Below are 22968 nucleotides of genomic sequence, written 5' to 3' on the forward strand. Positions count from 1 at the left end.
GTGGTTTAGAAGGCCTATCACGAAACATCTTCCTCAATAATCAGACTATGTATTGGTGAAAACCATACAAAACTCCGCAAGGTAGTTTTTATCAAAAAACAGACAGACAAGCATCAGAGGACTTTGTTTTATATGACCCTTTATAGTAACGCATCTTAAATGAAGACTTGTTGCGAAGCACTGTGCTCTTTCACTGGCGTCCTGAACCCGCTCAATTCGGATTCGATGGTATAGAAACGTCTTCAGGCTGGAACTTATCAAACTACCACATTTAACATAGGGAAGAGGGAAAAGGGGTTATGTAGCACAATATCTTGTTTATTACACGTGGATAACTAAAAAAATAAAAACACTGCTATGTACATATTTCAGATTTATTAAGTTATAGATTTAGTCTTAGTCTAAACACTTTATTTAATAAATAGACATTGTCGGAAGTGTAGGATACACTCTGTGAAGCCTTAACCGTCAAAATGCCATGATGTTAAACTATATATGCCTAGTACCAAAAAGTGTATCTGGTATCCTAGGTATTACTAGACAGTTTTTGAATACCTAGTAACATGTAGACTATGTACCATAAACAAACCATAGTCAACATTTTTTTATCTCAGATTTGCAATTGCTGTTTTATTTGTAATCTACACCAAAACTAAATCCATCACCATATCACCATAAATTTCATGACAACATGTAAGAATATTTTGGTACTTAAAAATGCAAAATAAAGTGTCACTTAAGAAGAATAAATATATATGTTTTTGTAAATAAAAAGATTCATTTTTGAAGTTAAAATCTTCATAATCATAATACGTAGGATAGAAATGTAACTTTCTACTAGGTAGACTATATTCTCAAAACTAAACACCTACCATTACACATTATTACACTCTCTTTATCTTGGTATATAATTTCAAAATGTCACCCATTTTAAATTGCAATAGAGCGCGGCCTCATGGTTCCGTTGCGTCGGTATAACGTTGCCGCTCCCTTGTTCTACATCGGCGCGCTAATGTTCTGACATACAATACACGCAACGCGGCGTGGAACGCTCGAGGTCATGCTCTTAGGTATGTAAAATAAAATAATAACTTCTTGTTTAGTTAAAATGTCAAATAAAAAACCATATCAAAAATAGTCTTTTCAAAATGCAATAAGCAACAACAGAATTGTTATCATTCATATAATAAAGAGGTATTTATAATATAAATTTAAGTGAAAAAACTTTTAATTTAGTTTTGACCCAGTTAGTTAACAGCAACTTATAGTATACGAACAGTACCAATAGAGTATATTATGTAAGAGTTGCAAATCATCAATAATTTATGAATCAACTATTGCACAAAAAAACAACAATGAATATAATTGTAATAATACAATATTAGAAAAATCAATATTGAATATTTTGATATAAAACATCAAACAAACGTTACAATATCAAGACACAATCACCATTAATTACCTAAATAAATAAAGTCACATACATACAAGTGAATTGCGTGTAGCGTCGTTGGCTTAGAGCTAGGCCTGATTGCTCCGTTGTGTGCCGTTGCGTGCAACGCAACGCTTTGCGGCTCCGTTTCTCATAGTCTCCGTTTTCCATAAGTTTCGACGTATTTACGTACGTTGAAACAACGGAGGAGCGCAACGTAGCAATGAGGCCGGCTTTTACTCCATAAATGCAGTATATTGCCGATGACAATTCACAATAACAAATCAGTGTTACATAGAAGTATAGTTTACATTGACAAAAAAATCTTGAATCTATACAAACATAACAAAGCTCACGAAGATTTATTTTAAAGCATTCAATATAATTAAATAAACTATTCTCCGGAATGACAAGACTGAATGAAAATTAAGTGATGGCTGAGACGCCTGTGCAGTGCATGTGATCGGGAGGTCCCATCTTCAAATCCTATTCATTCCACATGATAATTCCAATGTATTATTCCAATCTGACTCATATATACAGTGTAGTGTTTTCATAGACCTCCACTTGATTCCACTGAGGGAAAACATCACGACAGGAAAACATTGGTTGATAATTTTAATGTGTATGCGACTATTTGTCACAAGGCGGCAGTTTTAAAGTCATGTCAAATAACATTAGGCGACTTGAATAAAATCTCAATGTCGATATCATTGTTATCAATAAAACACTCGACAAGAAAGGATGAAAAAATATTGATACCTAGTCAATTTCTACTTTTAATCGAGTCCTGATTAATTGGATCGTATATTTAGTTATCCTAATATAATATTATGTGAGCTGAGGAACGGGAGCAAATTGCAAGTAGGTAACATCAATACATATTGCAAATGACTAAAGAATAAAATCCAAGCGGATTTTGAATAATAAAGCTAATTTTTAGCATGTACTTTCACAGAGTCCACTGAAATCAGCATGTACCCAGGAAATTGACTGGCCAATTAGTTGCAGAGAATTTGATTATTTATTAGCAGCCGTTATTTTTTGAGACTGCCTTATCACATTTTAAAAAAATCTTTTTCTTAAGAACAACAACCGCATTTTAAGTCTGTCTTAATTTAAAAAAAATGAGTTTTTCTCAGGATCGTGTACAACTGATATGTTGCAATTTATGTCAAATATTCGTGTATACGCTCTCTTTGAGCTATGTAAAAATACATACACGTAATACAACGCGAATAAAACCGATATGACCACTGTTTTACAACTTCTAAATGTAATCCAACCCTAAAGGTTGACCTATTTAGTGATTTATAGTTATATCACACAAAAATCTCTCACAAACATATCTATAGTTAATTTCAAAGTAAATGAGCGCAAATTTAAGGTTGTCAAATTAGTATTTACATATCTGTCCGTTGATTGGTCGAAATCCATGGTTCACTTGATCAGATATTTCAATGTTTAAAAGTTGATGTAATAAGTAGATTAGTAGACGAACATCGACACACGAAAAAGAAAAAAAAGACAACATATTTTAATTAAAATAAGCTCATCACGAGATTGAAACCAACGACACAACCACGGAAAATGGAATAATATTGTGGACACAATACAATGGAAGTAGATTTTCAGTATACCTTCGTAAAGAAACTGTCAAGTTAAAGTCATGAGGAAATTATTCCTCGTTTGCGATGCGAGGCTCCGCGCTACACGCGCCGCTTTCGATATTCCTCATCACGCTTTCGAAGTGGTCGACAGGAAGTGGCGTGCAGTGTGTCGATTGGTAGTCGCGCATGTATTTGCCGATCTGAAAAAAAAATGAAATCCATGTTCTTAAACTTTGGCTAATTCGTTACATTTTACTTTCGTACGAAATTATATTTGATTTGGTAAATAACAGCGGTGGTGGTTGAATGTTTTAGAGATCCGTCTGCCTACAGTCCTAGGTTCGATGCCACGTAATTTTGTATAGCAATTTCAGTCATATATAGTAGTAATTTTCATCGACTACCACTTGCTTCCAGTGAAGGAAAACATCGTGAGGAAACCTGATACGATAAATATCAATAAGATTGCAGGTTTCCTAAAGATGTTTTCCAAAGTTGTGGTTAATGAAAATTACTATACGTGAGTCAGATTGGTATACAAACTCAAGTGGCACAAGTACGGTTCAAACCTAGGACATTTCGGTTCACAGTCTTGGACCACCATCGCTTCCAAAAACCATTCAACACAACCATAAACTAAACATAACCGAAACAGTGGGTAGTGCGGAAAGTGTTCTGAGATGAATTGAAATGAAATTAAACATTAACTAAAGCATACCAGTTTAATCGCCCTTCTGTCGTACTCCGTAAGCGCCACGACTGTGGCAAGGGGCCTCTTGCCTTCGGCCACGTTTATGTGTTTCCATAGGGCCAGCAGCCACGCGGTCGCATCCAGACCATCTTCCAAAGGGTGGCGGTGTTCGATCAGGGTTGCCAGCAGCTCGTTACCGCGGTTGGTGGCCAAGTTCCCGGGGCTGTGGGACAATCGTTTTGGATCATAGATTTATTTATTCATTTACAAGTAAAACTGTTTATGTCGGAGCCCGTAGTTAGATAGAATATAAAATATTAAGAGTGCTTCACACTAACTTCATAAATATACTACTATACTAAAAGGATGTGTGAAGCGGTGGTGGTGACGCTCGCCTGTGGATCGAAAGGTCCCAGGTTCGAATCCTACTCGTGCCACATGAGTTTGTATACCAATCTGATTCATGTAAAGTAGTTTTCATCGACCACCACTTGCTTCCGGTGAAGGAAAACATCGTGAGGAAACCACACTGGCACACTAGTTGATTCTTATTACATTAAGACTTGCAACCTGCACACTAGCCATCACATTTATGACAATTTATTTTATTTATTTGCGTTTATTAAAAAAGGGGTACTATAAATTGTGCTACACTATATAATTTAGTTTATTAGAAAATTTTACATAATTTACATAAGCCACATTTTATATTTATAATGTAAAACTATAATACTACAATAAAATCCTTAATGAGTGTAGCATACTCTCCTGTGGTTTTCAGTGTGATAATAGTGAGGCGGTAATAGTGAGCTCTTAAATTCAGCTGTACCTGAGACAGATGATTTCGTCGTCAGTCCTGCGGATCAGCTGCACCGCGCCTTGGTACTTCTTGATCAGCTCGGCCACATGCAGGTCCACGTGGGAACGGACCACTTCCTTCACCAGCAGCGACCAAGACGACGGCATCACGTTCCTGGCCAGCGGCAGAAGGTCGTCGAATGTTGCGTCCAGTACCTAAATTATAATTATTATTTTTTTCAAAAATTTCATTTTTGACAATTTTTTATTGTCGTCAGGAACATCTGCATTCAGTATTTGATTTAAAAAATCTTGTCCGTGTAGTAAACTATTGAGAAGTCTTCACGTCGGAAGCCGATCCTGTGTGTGCCATCAGGATATACTCACTCATAACGCAATGTAATGAAATTTATTGTAGATATGATATAACCCAGGGAAGATTGGCGTAGAAGGAAAGACCCATCAGTGGATCAAGGAGGGCTGCATATGATGACGATGATTTGATATTGAGTGAACTCACCAATCCTTTGACGGGATAGTTGACGGCGGCCCACGTGGCCGTGTAGCCGCCGATACTCCATCCGTACATGATGATGTGCTCCGGCAGAAACTTCAGCTCGTTGATGGAGTACTGAAGGACGGCGTCTATGGCGTTCTCCTCTTGGCACGGATAGGGCAGACCCTGGGCGCAAATATAGATTACTTACGATAACATATCCAATAAACCGTGTAGTCAGTTCAGTGCGGAAAATGAGCTTTTTCTGATTGACTTACAGATAATATTGAGTTGGTATCCCAAGATTCGACTTTACTTGGGTTGTGATTTGTCCCTATATTTTTATTTATACGTACCTGGTTATAAGAGAATATTTTTACTGAAGTCAGCATAAAAATAACTTTAAAATATTAAAGATCAGGCTGTGATTTTACAACAGGCCGCCTGCCTGTCGTCAACCCTCAGGGTAAAAGATGCTATTATTGCTATCAACTGCCTAGGCTGTGTCCTTTAGTTACCTAGTGCGAGTAGGATATGGAGCGGTCCTATTCTAGTGCCACAGTTCTTGGTTTGGAAACCACTCCATAGCCTTGTCAGTCTGTAAACGTGCTCATTTATATAGGGTTACTGGTATCAAACGCAAAACCTCATAAAGACTACTTGGGTACATCAAAACAAGCAACTTTATTCTACGACTTTACGTGACTCGTAGTTTTTTTATATTTCATATTAAAAAAAAAACAATCTATTTTGTGATTCTACACATCTTAACTCTATGCAATAGCCAAGCAACACGAGACAGTACAGTAGCGTTTTATAGAAACGACATTAAAACTAAAATAAAAAGTTTTGTATTTATTACCTTATGCGCCTTTGGAAGGTTATGTGTTAAGATACCAGTAACCCTGTATAATATTATGCTCCATTTACCGTACTCCCCGCAAAACCAGGGTGATTCCACCCAATAGCCGAATACCCGGCCCTAACCGGCGTCGTCATGATCCCAATCTCATAGAAGCCCGAGTTCCCTTCACAGCACACCACGAGAATCTTCCCTTTGTTACTATATTGTCCCCGTTTGTCCACAAACATTGTATCGATGTAGTTCCCTTCGGCTGTGCGGAGTTTCGCACGTTGACCGTTGTAGTTTTCGACCAGTTGAGCTCGGCCTTGGAACAGCGGGGTCCCTGAAAAGAATTGTTTATTGAGCAGCTTGAAGATTCAAGTATTATGGTTGTAGTTTAAGATATGTCACAATTACATATATATCTTAAGATGTAGGGCAGTGTGAAACCATAAGAAACCAAATACCCACAGCATAAGTGAAAGCACATATAACTTTATATACTCACAAAACATGTTGGCCACAATACCCAAAGAGCCAGGGTATATTAATCTGAGTCCAAAGGCATGGGTAGCTATAAATGCTAAAACTTTTAAGGGGGCTCGCTGATACAATGGCAAATCTGAGTTAGCACAAGTCTTGTTGAATGAAAACTTTGAGAGCCAGGATTCACTGGAATGAAAACAGTAACATGTTATAACTTTTAAAAAATTAACTGGGATAAAGATATGAAAACAAAACAACTTGCCAATTTGCAAAGCGTATAGCTTGGAGGGCACAAATATTATATTTATCATTATTAACAATTTCTATATTAACAATGCGATATGGGCGGACAAGAGCTACTTCTATAGTAAGTCATTATATATGAACAATATAAACTATAATACTCACCTGGGTTTCATAGCTACAGTGTAAGTAGTGGGCCATGCATGGAATTCAAAGTCATATTTTCTCAATTCATTTAAATATGTTTTCTTATCTACCATAGGTCCAGTTAGGGCATTGATGAAATCTATGTACTTCTGGTTGTACACCCGGCCCACTCCTCTGAGCACAAATGACAACGCTAGGAGACACCCAAGGCCACTGAAGAAGCGGAGTAATCCATATTTGTTCTCCTCAATTACAGACAGCCCCTTTTTGTATATATACATGCATATAAATGGTGAGGTGTACATGCCAATGTTGAAGATGGTACTCGTCTAAAAAAAAACACAATAGAATATAGCACTGTGAGATATCATATTCCTAAATAGACTTTGCTCAGTTTAATTTATTGAATTCTACTTTGAATGTTTCAGAAATTAATCTAATCAATTTTAATTTATAATTGACGCTAGTGCCATTATACCTGTCCTTCTGAACAACAGCTGAGTAAATGGTGACTGTTTGTACAAAAATGTTTTAGTGCATTCATTTGATAATAAAACATTACACTAAACTTACACTAACTTACAGGAAAACCCAGAAAATCCAACTATACCTACATTATTTTTAATATTCATGAAATACTCTAATTATTTTAATATCTAAAAAAATATTGAAAAAGTAATGACTTACTGAAGTTATGACTTTGTCTGCCCACCTCTCCAGGGGCAATGGCTGGTACATACTCTGAAAAGTCGTTGATATGTGATATATTTCATGAGAATAATAAAAGCTCTTAAAAAAATCAAAATCACATGGAATCCAATTTTATCTTATTGAGGAAGAGAAAGTATAATAAAAATCATTTCATATTGATTTCTTTTAATTTATTCTAACAAATTAAATGGGACTTATTTATGTAACTTTTAAGTCTGTGTTATGGCTAGTTTTGGCATGTTGTGATGAAAGAAAATTTATTTAAAGACAGATAGCTATTAAATTGTGATATATTTACATACATCACATGTAATATTTAATTATAAATAAATAAATAAATATATTAGGACAAATCACACAGATTGAGCTAGCCCCAAAGTAAGTTCTATACTTGTGTTATGGGATACTAACTCAACAATACTATATTTTATAACAAATACATATATAGATAAACATCCAAGACACAGAGCCAATCAGAAAAAGATAATTTTCCATCATGACCTGACTGGGGTTCGAACCCGGCACCTCTTGGTTCAGGGACAAGCACTTTACCACTGCACCGAGGTCGTCAATTATATTAGTGGACAATCCTTAAAAACCCACAAATTATACCAGTTGGAGGGAATAACCTAATTATACTTACATCTTGTGGTCCATCTTTGTATATTTTGTACAATCGTGGTGAAATGATACATTTCATCAAAAGTTTCATTTTTACTGCCATGCACTGGAAATAATATAATATATTAATTTGTTAGTTTTAGGTTTTTCTATATATAACCTATCAACTACCTACCACAGTCGTCCATTGGGTGTTGCTTTGGAATATCATTATGGTACACATTTTGGATTTATAGTGGGTTTTATTTTCTACATAAAAATGTTTTAGTTGATAATGGCAAGCATTATGTTCATAGAGAAAGTAAATTAAATAGATAACCCCAGATAATGCTACATCATTCTTTTTAATATTAATGAGCTCTGCCTAAGAAAACCACCCAATCCATTCGATTGCGCACCGACATATAAAATTCTATCTTATTTTTATACTTAAAATTTAATGGAACAATTTTCAACAGACGATGTATATTTGTAATGCCAATGAATATCATAATATTTTACTTACAAAATTGAGGCGCACGTTAATTTATTTTATTTTATTAGTACGACAAAGTCGCTCAAGTTATATAGACCTTTGAGACAGACCAAACAGACAGACGTCAAGACAAAACCACAAAGTTTTTTTTTGGTTTAGTCGATTTCATTGGTCGGTTTAGTATTTTGGTTTATAATCCGTATAGAAAGGCAAAGGAATCTAAGCCCATACAGCCATTATACCACAACAAACCTTATACAAACCACAAATAACATAGACACAGCAGGTCTTATAGGCCTATGTAGTACCAACCATGGTAAGAAAGAACTCCGGTGCATGGATATAATAAGTACTTTGTACAACACCTACTAATTCCATTTTTCGGTACAATGTAATGTCCTTAGGTAGTTACCTAGGTATATAGCTGTCATAAATATAACACCACATTTACACTCAGCCGCTGCCACTTCTGCCGCTGGCGGAAATATTTCCCTAAATACTTCTGCGGCAATAACGACGCAAGTGAGCATTTACACTCGGCCTTCATATTCTTATTCTCTCTCGTCTTTATTTATCAACTTGCAAATTTTACAAATGGCGCTACTAGTACTTAACAAATATTGCTATGTATATTATCCTATTTTATAAATAAGTAAAGTACTGGTTACAATGATAATTTTATAAACATTAAATAATAAAAATATCTTTATTTTAAAAAAATGTGCGACACTAATGAAACGCGACACGCCGCATTCAAACAGTCTATCTACACCCTACCTACTATTGTTTTACCTAAAACTATCGAAACGCTATTGATTGACACTAGTTGAACTATCGAACGGCAATAGTTTTTATTCTAAGGGCATTGTGTACTAAATCCATGGGCCTTGTACTAAATACCTACATGATTTTATTCTGTGGGCAATACTCACTAGATCGGAACCGGGTTGTAACATGGGTTGTGATTCCAAAATGTATCTATCTTCACGTCAGTCAGTCAGGGATATATTCAGTCAAGTTCAGATTCGGTCGGTCCGTCCATTCTTTTGTTGATTAAGTCTAGAATGTGTGCAAGAATGTGATTAGGTACCTTATTTTGCTGTGCTGATTGACGAAGTGCAACGTATAATTTATGAATTATGTTAAGATTTATTGAGAAATTAATTACTTATTAACATTCCTGTTGTAAAGTCATGAAACATGATTCGTTCAGTGAAAAGTACTGTTTTACTAATCTTTATTGTGGTCGCAAATGTATTAGGCAGAATACACAAATTGCAACTTACGGTAAGTTTATCAAATCTTCGGAAAATATTTGTAAATTTGTGTTTCTAATCGGTGCGATCGTTGAACATCTGCACTACCTACTGATGTCATGGAAATAAACGCGACCGAGATCAAAACATATTGTAGGTGCAAAATAGGTTACTTATCTTGAAAATTTTCACTGCGTACCTACCTACGTGGTCGTGTTTTCGTTTTTCAAAAGAAAACATTGTATGACCTGGCTTATTGTGTAAGGTGTAACTGTCAGCTCTTGATGTCTCCACCAGCTAGGTATTTGATTTCTTGGCTGGTGAATTGTTTATTTTTTCAAGTTGGCAAATACGGTATTTTTAATAATAAATTTTGGTTTTTTAAAAATAGCATTTTGGGGCTTCACTCTAGTGGGAATGTCATAATAATAAGTTACTATGTCATAACAATGATGATGAATAGTCGATGGGCCGCAATCTCTGGCCTATGTGAATAACAGCCATACAATTCATTACATTCTTGTTTTACCATTTTCATGATCACCAAATTCAGACAATGTCTATAGAATTGTAGTGTTTATTTTTATCCCAATAGGGTCTGCTCTGCATTGTTTCCATTTACATTTGTGAAATGTTAATATTTTGCATGAAAATTGCTATTTAATCCACAAATAATGGAAAGGTTCTCAAATAGCGCCCACAAACTATGAACAAAAGCACAGTGTACACCCATTGACCATGTGGTTGGGTAAGCTGACCAAAGTTTCAAGGAAAATATGGATGCTGGCCACATCCAACCAGTCATCTTGGAAATCCTCGAGGGAGCCATATGTCCAGATATAGGCCATAAAATTGATGTTGACTCTACTACTAGTGGACTCATTTGTGCTCAGGTAAAAAATATGATTTCAGAATCATGTTAATATGTAACTGTTTGCTCTCAGGATGATGAACGTCATTATGTGGACCTCACAACCTTTGGGTTCCTCCGGGGCGGAGTCCTTGATGTGAAAATGATTGACTTCCAGTTGCCTGCTGGACCTGTCTATGGAGAGGTTAGCATAATAGTATAGCATAGCATACTTCAAAACTTATTTTTCTTATAGTCTATATTACACATGGCTTTGGGTCTTGTCGGTTGGGCACATTGGTAACCCACAATAACTGGGCAATATTAATTGGACAGCCAGCCATAGTGCGGTGAACTAAGCAATTTTATCTATAAGAGTATAGATTTCTTTACAATGTTATCCTTCATTAAAAGCAAGTGGTAGTAGATGAAAAGTACCATACATGCATAAGGAGGAGCCAAACCTTTTAATTTAAAGGTAGCTCCTACTAGACCACCCCCTTTAAAATAAAATTAGAACTTAATTATCTAGATTTCGAAGCTAATGAAATTTCATAATTACTACTTCAATAGGTTTTATACGAAATCAGTTTGTTTTATATTATGCTTTATTGTAAAGACACTAATGCATATGTTATCTAATAATTTTATCAGTGGAGATGATAATAATAACAATTTGAAGCAGTTTAGTGTAGTTTTTATTATAATCTAACTAAAGTACAGTCATAGTCATCAGCTGCAAAAGCATAAAGACGGCTATTATAAAGCTAATTAGTTTATTAAGGAAAGCAGGAGCCAAACCTTACAGGCGCTGTGCTTCTCACTAATGTACCCACCTGTAGTCATTATTAATAGAAATATTTTGGACGCCTATAAAGATATGTGCTTAACCCGTGACGCGTCCAAAACCCTCGCACAGACTGCGTTAATGCCTACGTTAGTGCTTGGGAATTCCGAGTGGTAAAGAGTAAGGGTCCAATATTTCAATGTCTTGTCTCCAGTATGGGTTCACGCTTGATCGCACGGTGAACGGCGCCATCAGCCCTTACCTCGAAGTACACTCCGACACGTGCTTCCTGAATGAGATCGAAAAGACGGGGGTGTCCCCGCAACATCCCGCCATAGTATTCTTGAAGATGGACTTCGAGAAAATGAGGTGAGTCGTGCTTGTCTTTGACAAAAAGGCATTTCATCTCATTAATCTTCACTGACAAACAAAATGGTAGAGAAACAAAGAACATATTAATAGCCTTTCATTTTTCCAGTATGTAAACACAATTTTCAATTTTAGTGGTCTGATTGGACGATTCTGTGTTGCAGATTGAACATCACATGTAAGGGCGAAGTTGCCGCGCTCAACTTGTACGAGAATAGATCTATGATACCCACGGACAGGAACAAGCGGCAGTCGCAATTCATGTTCATGAACAGGCAGAAGAGATCCGTTGATCGTAAGTATATCTATACATATACTAAAATTATAAGTGAGCTATGTTTGTGTTTGATAAAAAAAAAACATGTCTGTGCAGTAAACCGTTGAGATGCTTCCTCTTTGGTGAACCATCAGTCAATGCTTATCATTGAAAAATAATAATTAATATATACTGAAGGTTTTAACTAACACAAGCCGATGTAGATGTAATTTAAATTGCAACATTTATAACCGACAATCATTGGAACAGGTGAAACCAAAAAGCTTGTAAAATTAAGTAGTTAGTTTTGTAATGCGCGTATAGATTGTTGGAGTTGCAACTCTAGACCCTCTGCATCTCCAGGTAAATTGAACAGGCTGGACTAACAAGTGGACATAACATACCTAGGTGCTATTGAAGTCTAGGCTAACCTACAAGCAATTTTTCATTTAATTGATTGATAGCAATTGTGTTTTTCCGTTGCTCTAAGGTCTCGCGCAATCCATTAGACTTTGTTTCGAGTCCATATCATTTATTAAGCACTAGGTATTGTCCGCGGCTTCGTCCGCGTGAAATTACCACGTGTATAGTATATTTTTCGACTTGACAGATGCTTACTACATTATCCGTTAAAGATTGGTTAAGTACCAAAATAAAGCTATAATAGTTAAGAAGAAGTAAAGCATTATGAGGCAACAAACTAAAAATATAGTGCACTATGCACTATATTGCCTTCAATTTCGTTCGTGTGGAATTTTCAATTGTTTGTTAATAATATACTTGTTTGAAATAATAAATAGTAATATATTTATTATTAATATCAAATTTCAGGTTTTAAGTTTCATCAGATTATTACGAGATAAAAATTATTTTAAAAAAATATGTTTCTTGGACTACTCTTGATTTTAACATACTTACATACATGCAAGTCAAGTTAAATAAAAGCTTTTAAAAATACCTCCTGTGCTCACATAGACTATGTACAGTTTTATTATATACAAAGATATAATAAAGAATAAAATTGTTTTTCAGGTAGCGATAACGATGTAGTGTTGCAATGTTCGCATGCATACCTGCCAATAAATAAAACTACACGCAATGGATTTAACTATTACAATACTAGTGTAAGTGAATATAAATAATCTACATAAAGGGAGAAACCATACAGATAGAATTGGCGCAGATAGAAGTTAGGGACCTGTGTTATGGGGTACTAAAACAACGATACTAGTTATGATAAATCGGTCTCCTCACCGCATGGTCCCTGTTGCGTTCGGGGCTGTGACGCCGTGAAGCCTGGAGTTAGCCTAAAAATAACCTTAACATTTTGAAGGTTGGTCTGTGATTTTACAACCGGCCACCTACCGACGACGACAACTCTGTTTGGGAATGCTATTGTCGCCTATCATTCACCTAGTCTATGTGTCTCTTAGTCGCCTCATACGACATCCATATATCTGATAAATGTAAAAATCTTGAGGAATTGACTCATTAAAGTACCTATCTATGTGTAATCAAAACACGACTCCAACATTTGCGGCGTCACTTTGTCCCCACTGTCATACAAGCGTCATATAATTATTGTGTTTGCCTATTTAAATACCTTAAGGTATTTATGTTTTACCCAGTTAAGTATTGATAGAAGCGTCCTAGTGCTGGTGTGTGTACGCTGAAGGTGTCCTAAATATTTCCTTCATGTAGGAAAAATTATTATTTATATTACATCAACAAAAACGACATAAATATTATTTATTAAAAAAAATATTGTAATCACTATAGCCTGTTCTCGTTCGCAGTTTGCTATGCACGTGGCGTCTACAAAAGAGGAGGGTCTATATAGTTTATACTTCCACAATTGTCCTCACGCGGCCAAGGGTTCAACAACCGATATGAACATGGTGGTAAGTAGCCGCTTATTTGTCTGTTAATTTACAAAAAATATTCATTACATAGAATACTACAATTATAAGTGTAAATGCAACTCAGCCTGCGGCATTCCAATTGCAAATCTCATCAAAATCGGCCCAGCTGTTTAGCCAGGGAAGCGTGACATTGATACTATTAGTACGGATTTTTATGGTTATTTACTCTTCAAATTGAATAAGATATAAATAGTAAAGGTGGCTTTCCACTTGCAATTTTTTCGTAAATAATTTACCATATTTCTTAATGTATATACTAATGTGTCTGCCTTAAGTTCAAGCTACCGGTCTTGTATGTAATAATACTGTGAACTAATCGACTTTCTATTTATTATTGTGAAAAACGTGAATTTATGTATGGTTAAAACACGATAAAATGGGATGGCCATTCTTTCGAAGGACTCAGAAATATACATGTAATAAAAATTGAAGATAAAAGAATAAAATTTAATAGTTCATTTATGTATTATCATTAGTTTACATTTATAAATATAGTTAGATATAAGGCACTGAATACTCATGTGTATCACTTGAGATGATGAGAACATCACTCATCATTCGTGCTTCTAATTAGAAGTATGTTTTAAAAATGAAATAAACTCTAAATTATGTAATTTTATGAGTCATAACTGTTATTTACTTCACTTGAAAGAAATACCACGGTCAGGCAGTGAACCCTCTACGAATAAGAAACAAATCTCTAATATGATTCTGACACTGAATTTTCCAATTAATGCTAATTTAAGAATGTTTAATTCCAGATAGAAATATTCGAGAGCAACACGAACAACAACTACTTGTCCGCAGGCGAAATGCCGCTGCCGAATCTATATTCGCTCATGTCTTTAGTATTCCTCCTTTGCGCCATATTCTGGACGTACATACTTAAAACTAGTAGACACACAGTCTTCAGGATACACATTATCATGTGTATATTGGTGTATCTGAAAGCGTTGTCGCTGGTCTTCCACGGGATCAATTATCATTTTATAGAAACAAGAGGCGAACATGTCACGGCTTGGGCCATTTTGTATTATATTACACATTTGTGAGTATATTTTCGTTTATTGTTCATTTAATCATTCAAATTTTATATGTGTGTAACAAAAATTACAAAAGTAATTTTTGTTACACACAACAACAACAATTACAAAAACAAAAACAAAACAAAAATTGTAACAAAACAAAAAATGTAACAAAAATTACAAAAGTAATTTTTGTTGTCGGATTGTGAAAATATAATTATAAATAATTTGTTCTCTCATATATCATTATAAAAGAAAATCATTTTGAAATCATTATAATTTCAACTTCATAAATTGAAAAACTTAATAATACAATTCAAGATGTTTGCCACTGATCAATCGATTTGATCAAATCTATGGTCAGAATTTTTAAATCACTGTTATTCATAAATAATGTGTCACACAACAATAGTTAGACATTATAAAAACAAAGTGATCTTCCACATGCCTAGAAGGGCAACATACCCAGAATACTGGCAGCGTTTTTAGTAAGTATAGCTGCCTATGATTAGTCTATGGTTGAATAATTAAATAAAGTATGTTTTATTGGATTTAGATTAAAAGGTGCTGTGTTGTTCGTGACCATAGTGCTAGTCGGCACCGGATGGAACTTCATAAAGCACATCCTAGCTGACAGGGACAAGAAACTCTTCATGATCGTCATCCCGCTGCAGGTATGTCACAGGTGGAATGAAATCTTGCAAAAGGCTACTTCCACTATAGGTCAAATCAGATATTTTTTTAAGTATCAAAACCATGTGTAATTCAGTAATTGTACATTATTTCCACGGTACAGGCATATGTTTGACCTCAGGTCAATACTATCAGAGCTAGTATCTATTTCAAAAATCGCCTTTGCGTTTAGCCTTAAAGTGTGACAGACTTTTGCATTTATATAATATTAGTATAGGGATTTTTATGACGTGAAAATATTCTGTTTACTCTTAAATTCTATATTATATACTAGTTTTTATCTTTTTGATTGTGTTATTGCCAACACTGATATTAGATTTTATTCAAGTCGTTTAAGGTCTACATAAATAGTAGAGAACGCATTTTTAACGAACGCCATTTTTTTGTCATTGCATTACCAAATCTAATGATCAAAATAAACTGATCAGTGTTGCCAGGACATAGCGGCCTGATTTATTTTCTACCTTTTATAAATAAGACTATGTTATGGTGTATACCAAAATACAACATTGGTTACAGGTGGTGGCAAATGTCGCAGAGATCATAATAGCGGAAAGTGAGGAGGGGGCGGCGGAACACAACGCCTGGAGGGACATCTTTATATTGGTGGACTTGCTATGTTGTGGCGCCATCATGTTTCCCGTCGTATGGTGAGCTTACCTTCAGTAATTCTTCTTTATTTATTTAATACACAACTTATATAACACTAATTAATAAAGCTAGGCAACAATTCAACACACGTCTTCTGTCGCGCTATTTACGCGACTGCCCATAAAGAAGTGTTAAGTTATCAGGATTCATGTTTGTTGTTTACATATAGGTAAGTATTTTTTCCAAATTGACCTGAGCCAGACTAATTATTACAAGCTTTTATTTAGTTTCATCTGTTCCGTTTGTCTGTTAAATCAAATCTTGCAAGGTGTGCTTCACATACATTCGCTTGTCCAGTTGAAATTTTTCACAGATTTTCATTTCTGTGACATTGAATTATTGTGATAAAGATGACTTGATGGACGATAAACACCACCTTTATTCTTTCAAAGCAATGACTAAAAAACAAAATTTCACATCTTTAATATTGTGTATATTTAAAAAATATATGTATATAAATACAGGGTATAGGGTAGTATCAAACGCAAAACCTCATGAAGTATCTTGGGTACATCAAAACATGCAACAGTTATTCTACGACTTTTCGTGACTCGTAGTTTTGTTTTTCATATAAAAAAAAAACAATCTAATTTGCGATTCCACACATCTTATTCTATGTAATAGCCAAGTAACACGAGACAGTACACTAGCGTTATAAAGTAACGCTTTATAGAAACAACATTAAAACTAAAAAAAAAAAAATTTTTGTATTTATCACGTTTTGACAAAATTCTTAGAACAAAAGATGTTAGTCTTTATGTACCTTATGCACTTTTTTAAAGGTTATGCGTTTGATTCCAGTAACCCTGTATGTATATATATTATTCTAATAAATGATATTGTTATAGGTCGATACGTCACCTGCAAGACGCCTCAAGCACGGACGGCAAGGCGGCCATCAACTTGAGGAAGTTGAAACTCTTCAGACACTTTTACATCATGGTGCTCTGCTACATATACTTCACTAGAATCATAGTTTATTTATTAAAGGTTGGTTTTTATTGACTTGTCGGTTCACTCTCAAAATGGTCCAATCAACATGTAGATTTTTGGCGAGAAAACAAAGTTAAAAATGTAATTTATTTAACAAGACAAGAAATATTTACATAATCTGTCAAACTGTGCAATATTTGTACTAGCGTTCTCGAAAACATAATCCTAACGTTAGTTGGAATTATAGTTCGTTTGAAATATAGATGCTCCCAGGACAGGTGGGCCCTATGTCTGGGGAAATTCGTCATTTGAACCCCAAAAATACCGTCCAGGTATTCTATTTTAATCGTATTTCTATAGTAATCATTTTTTCAACCTTGCGTGTTCTTTATGTTGTGCGTCTTGACGGTTTTGAATGTTTTTTTTTTACAATGGGTTATAAATGAACATTCCCAATCAACTTTAAACATTGTAAAATGATCTAGCTGCCATTTTGCAATCTATACATTCTAATAATTATCTTAAATACATCAATTCATTACAAATATGTTATCTTACATAATACAAAGAAAATAAACACTTATAGTGAAAACAAATGTGGCAAAATGTTAAAAGAAAATATTATATATTACAGACAACTGTTCCGTTCCAATACTCGTGGATCGATGAAATGTTCCGAGAGATGGCGACACTGTTGTTTTTCGTGATGACCGGCTACAAGTTCCGGCCGGCCGCCGCCAACCCCTACTTCACGCCCAACAACGACGACCAAGAGACACAAGTGTAAGATTATTCTCACTCTCTGTCCCTCTCTCTCTGTCTGCCCTCTTTGTCCCCCCCCTCTTTGTCCCCCCCTCTCTCCCTCTCCTTTCTCTGCCCCCCCCCCCCCCTCTGTGTCCGCATGAAACCGCATGCATCTGGACGCATTCTTCGCGTATGACGCCGCGAAACTCAGTGAGTGCATTAAAAATAAACCTTATAATTTTGAAGTATTCGCTGTCATTTTACAACCCGTATGCCTTGACGTCAGGATGCCCACGAGTTGACTCTCCTTGGGTATACTGTTGTAACATCAACTGCCAATACTATGTTCTTCAGACTTTTTCATTTATAATATTAGTGCGGATTACTATGGATACGCGAAAAAGTACTTTTCTATATCTACAGATTTTAATTTTATTAACTGTGTGCACAGGTTGTCTGAAATCGGCATCCTCGAAGGTGTAACTAAAATATCGAACCGAGGTGAGAAGAGACGCGAAGATTTGCAGCCCTTGATGCAGGATTCCAACTATAATTCCGACTAGTAGGACAGTAGAACTCCAGTCGAACTCGTTGAAAGCTAAACCACTGTGCAGTGATGACTTTGGTAAGACTTTGTGTTTTGTACTGGAGTCCAAATAATACTAGGATTAGAATTGTGTAGTGAGAAAAACATACATTGTAGTTAAATCTTCTAATAAAACAGTCCAACTACAATACTGTTAGTTGGACTATAATAGTTGACCAATCTTGTAAAAAGATTTAGCCAAACTTAAAAGGAACGGTTATATTAATATACAATAACATTTAGAGTAACCATTTTTTATAGGTATCCTATTTGGTATTTGATATAAATTCTAACGTCTAACCTAAAAAATATTTGATATGAAGTCAAATCTTAATTAAATAATAATTTATGATTCTGTCATTATTTTAAGAAATTAAAGTTTCTCTTTCAATATAAAATTTGTTGATATAAATCTGATGTAAAAATGTAAGAACGATTGGACTGTGAAAGTGCTATGTATAGATATGGTAAGGAAATATTGTGAATTATATAGTAAACTTATATGTTTGGTAACACTTAACAAATCTTTATGATAATTAGGTAAAACAAAATAGGATATTGTTGTAATAAAACTACATGATGTAGCAATATAATTGTAACATATCTCTATCAATTGCCAATATATGTTTCATCTCGAAAGGAAGCAATTTTATCTTTTAATGTTAAGCTCAATTTAATAATTTTCAACTTTACAAAAGCAAACAATGTATGTATTCGTTCCTTTATGTGTATATGGAGTAATAGATAAGTGACAGCATTATATATATATATATATATATATATATATATATATATATATATATATATATATATATATATATATTTTAGGTTGTTTTTCTTGCTTGTATAATGACTTAGTCATAATACTTGTAAGGTAATATTGTGGACTTTGCGAGTTAGAGACAGGTTTTGTTCGTCGTCTTCCGTTGTGTTGTCCGTCGACGGATCAACGCACTAAACCTATATAAAACAATAGAGCCGCAACGTGCTGCGTCGTCGCAAAGGAACATGACGTAGCAATGGGGCCGGGCTCTGAATAAGAAAGACGGCCTTAAAATTGTAATGCTATATCCTATCCGATTGATCTTTTAGTTAAAAAACCTCGTGTGGTATTGTTTTTGAATATTTTATTATAACATAGCGTACGACATTTTAATAGTTAATTTAAGCTTGGTTTGGGCATGGACGTACAGTCAACAGCTCATCTAGTTACCCCGCGTAAGCCTCTATGCCGCGGTAATAGAGGCGAGTTTGCAATGAGTTTGGGTAGGTTTATATGCATGTACGTGGCCCACAGACCGGTAGGCGGCTATCGGATTTTTTATGCAATCTGTCTCGATTTTTCCCGATAAAATTGAAATAAAATCAAAACAAATGTTTTTGAGGAATATGGCCTTAAATCTATACTCTCTCTGATCTCAGTGTATTCCCGTGGTACCTTCCTCAGCCATTGAGCGCCGGAGCTCGGGGTCTTGGCTTCAAATCTCCTAATAACTAAGAATTTTTCACTAAAAGTTAAACCACATATTTTTTTCTAAATGACATACAATAATATGTATGCTTCAATATTCTTTAGTGAGAACTGAAAATAATAAAGTGTCAATTATCGCGTTTTGTTAATTAAATATTTTTACATATTTTTCAAGGATTGCAATACCCTATTGCATATGAGCGTATAGAAAATGTTACCGTGTTAAACAATTGTTACATAAGTACTGTTTTATATCAACTAGAATTTCATAATAACAATTAGATGAATCACAGAAATAAGAATTCAATGCGGTTTCTTTTTAAATCATTTAATTGTTGATTCCTTTCTCTAGCTAAATCTATTTTAGTCACTACCTTATATCTTTTTGAACATTTGAGGGTCAGTCAATGAAAAAATAATAATAATGAAAATCTTAGTCCCGATGTGTTCCCTAATTTCCTGAAGGCTCCCCCCTAGAGGATCCATCAGGAAATACGTAAGGCCGTAAGCATTTTCGCGTGGACTGATGGAATAACATTTATATTTCTGGTTTCGTATGAGTGGACTCGGTGCAATGAATACATTGAATGCAGAGTCGCATTCAAGTAAATCGAGTCTCAGCTTCTCAACAGGTGATGACATCGAACGGGTTACCAGTTCAACAGCAGAACAAGAGAGAGCTTGCCATTTTAATAATATCCACCAACTAATAACCAATAAAGAGTAACAACATGGAAGATCTTTTGGCAACCCAAAAACGGGGAAGACATTCAGATCCGTATCTTAGGAAAAGTTGATGGATCTTATAGACGCAACGGTAATTTTTTTTTTCAAATTAACCCTTAAGTAATTATATACCTCATGAGTCAATATTGGGGCCAATAATATTGTATTGTATAGAGTTGATCTTCCAGAGCGTATTAGCAATAATGTCTTTTATTGGCGGATAACTTCCAATTTTTTAAGAGCTTCAAATTATTCATACCTTAAAATTTCCCAGTTAAATATTATATTTCAACAATTCTTAACTTTTATTACATAGTAAATGCATATCGACCAATATACTATAGTGGGAAATAATGACTGTTGTACTTCTTCAGTATTTCTCACTATTATTCTCATTTAAGGGCAATAAAGTTATTTGTAATAAATTTGTTATTTTAAAAGTACTATCCAGAATTAAGGACCGATATTAAGCTATCATTGGACCTTAGTTCATGCTTGGTATTCGTCTCGATTTCGTTAGGGACTTAATAGTAACACACTTGCTGATAAAGTGACTGATTGCATACACCTAAGTCATAAATGATAAAATATGATTTTTATTAACGCATTTTACTAAATTACTCTATGCGGTTTATATAAAATGCTGGTTAGGATCAATATTAAAATGTATGGATTGTTATCAGGAAGTTTATCAGCATGTGTCATTTGATATATGTACAATATCGTTTATAATTGTAATTATATTACAACTTGGTTTTTCATTCGGATATATAATGTTGATCATTCTTTGAGTTACGTTTACCAGTGACCAATATTATAACTAATCCTTGCAGTTTTATCACAAACTAATAATGTGGTTATTTTCCGATAATGCAAAAATATAGCAGTCGAGGAGACTGGTGCATAAAAATGTGGAATAGATTTTTGCAATGATGCCTTTTTTAGATAGGTATATATAAATGTCTCACGTTTTTTTCGGGCAACAGATATGGGCGTTCGCCCGTCTCTTTTGCAAGTGAAGTGTGTGACAGAGACAGGCTGTACTGCATTACCGCATGCAATAAATTTGTTATCTTTGATATTTATGATGAAGCGATGTCCAATTCAGTATTTTCTGAATATGGCTCACATTTTAGTGTAATATTTAGCCGTAAGTCATTAATGTTTCCATTTATGTGTCAACGAAATTGTTAATATTTCTTGAAGATAATTTCCTTTTAACAAATTGAACTCGTGAAGATTCATTAGTAATAATTTTAAAATTTGATACACAATAATTCGATTTAAGGTTTGTAAAACTATTGTAAAAACTGTACAAATAAACAGTAATGAAATAATTATATATTTTTTCTTTAAATATTGCGTAATATAGTATAGTCCTCTAATAGTTGAAGGTACCTGTGAAATTTAAAGCTTTTATTCACAAATTAGAACTTTTTCACATCAAAATTTCAACCATATGATATTTTTTGAATCCATGATATACATAAAACTATTCACCTTCGAAACTTGCTTCAGTAATAGGCTACCTATATTATTCATCGAAGCGCTAGTAAACAACGAGACGACACTTTCCGATCACATTTCCGCTTCAAGAGAAGTGTTGCGTTGCTTTGTAAAAAGAAAAAAAAAGAAAATCAAATCAGTGTCGCGTGCATGTCATGTCAGAAGTACCTCTCGTGTTACACTAAATACTGTGTGTGAAATGCAAGGCCAATATCCCAAAACACGGAACTTTTGTTAATGAAGGGCGTGGCAGACGTGCTACTTGCTTGCTCAAATTGTATTTAGCTAGGGCGAATAATACAGCGTAAAGCGATTCATATAATACATCATATATATCATATGTTCGTTTCATCTGTGTAGTCTCAATAGTTCTAAATAAAGTGGACAGACAGGCTTCTTCTTCAGTCATAGTCTTCATTTCTGAAGGTCGTGCCCGTTCTGTAAAGCCTTGGTTGAGGAAATGACGAGCCTTCCTGTCGTTAGCTTGTCGGAGCGCTTCGGTGACTGAGATCCCCTTCACCTCCTGCACAGTCAGACCAGCGGGTTGGTGGTTTGGTTGGCGGGACGGACGTGCAGATATACATAATCATATAAAGGAGAACCTTTTTCATTTCTCTTACAGAAGCCTAAACAGTCTTA

The 22968-nt window shown here is 34.8% G+C and overlaps 2 protein-coding genes across 3 annotated transcripts; one reads left to right on the top strand and one right to left on the bottom strand.

The window, feature by feature from the left end:
• Window positions 1-358: 358 nt before the first annotated feature.
• On the bottom strand, window positions 359-9603 carry LOC128683166 (uncharacterized protein). Of its 2 annotated transcripts, none has more exons than XM_053768473.1 (10): window positions 9487-9603; window positions 8102-8185; window positions 7435-7488; window positions 6766-7076; window positions 6380-6543; window positions 5958-6214; window positions 5052-5213; window positions 4563-4747; window positions 3761-3956; window positions 359-3242 (listed from the first exon to the last, which is right to left on the bottom strand). In XM_053768473.1, the coding sequence occupies exons 1-10, from the start codon at window positions 9508-9510 to the stop codon at window positions 3111-3113; spliced, it is 1569 nt and encodes a 522-aa protein (XP_053624448.1). In that variant the 5' UTR covers window positions 9511-9603; the 3' UTR covers window positions 359-3110. The 2 variants fall into 2 exon arrangements, with proteins under 2 accessions (XP_053624448.1, XP_053624449.1); XM_053768474.1 differs by lacking the exon at window positions 9487-9603 and adding an exon at window positions 8585-8731.
• Window positions 9581-22161, top strand: LOC128683165 (uncharacterized protein). Its single transcript, XM_053768472.2, has 12 exons — window positions 9581-9841; window positions 10755-10865; window positions 11662-11816; window positions 11981-12111; window positions 13105-13196; window positions 13869-13973; window positions 14756-15042; window positions 15576-15693; window positions 16232-16362; window positions 17212-17353; window positions 17931-18079; window positions 18492-22161. The coding sequence occupies exons 1-12, from the start codon at window positions 9755-9757 to the stop codon at window positions 18601-18603; spliced, it is 1620 nt and encodes a 539-aa protein (XP_053624447.1). The 5' UTR covers window positions 9581-9754; the 3' UTR covers window positions 18604-22161.
• The last annotated feature ends 807 nt before the right edge of the window (window positions 22162-22968 follow it).

This window comes from Plodia interpunctella, chromosome Z, assembly GCF_027563975.2.
Source record: "Plodia interpunctella isolate USDA-ARS_2022_Savannah chromosome Z, ilPloInte3.2, whole genome shotgun sequence".
Classification (NCBI taxonomy): Eukaryota; Metazoa; Arthropoda; class Insecta; order Lepidoptera; family Pyralidae; genus Plodia; species Plodia interpunctella.

Bases quoted from the DNA above. Each gene is read 5' to 3' on its own strand.
- LOC128683166 (XM_053768473.1), bottom strand. From the start codon at position 9,510: ATGTTACAACCCGGTTCCGATCTA. The intron at 6,544-6,765 runs GTGAGTATTATA...TTTTCATTCCAG, and splicing joins ACTGTAGCTATGAAACCCAG to TGAATCCTGGCTCTCAAAGT. The intron at 6,215-6,379 runs GTGAGTATATAA...AATTCTTTTCAG, and splicing joins TATTGTGGCCAACATGTTTT to GGACCCCGCTGTTCCAAGGC.
- LOC128683165 (XM_053768472.2), top strand. From the start codon at position 9,755: ATGATTCGTTCAGTGAAAAGTACTGTTTTACTAATCTTTATTGTGGTC. The intron at 13,197-13,868 runs GTAAGTGAATAT...TCTCGTTCGCAG, and splicing joins TTAACTATTACAATACTAGT to TTTGCTATGCACGTGGCGTC. The intron at 16,363-17,211 runs GTGAGCTTACCT...ATATTGTTATAG, and splicing joins ATCATGTTTCCCGTCGTATG to GTCGATACGTCACCTGCAAG.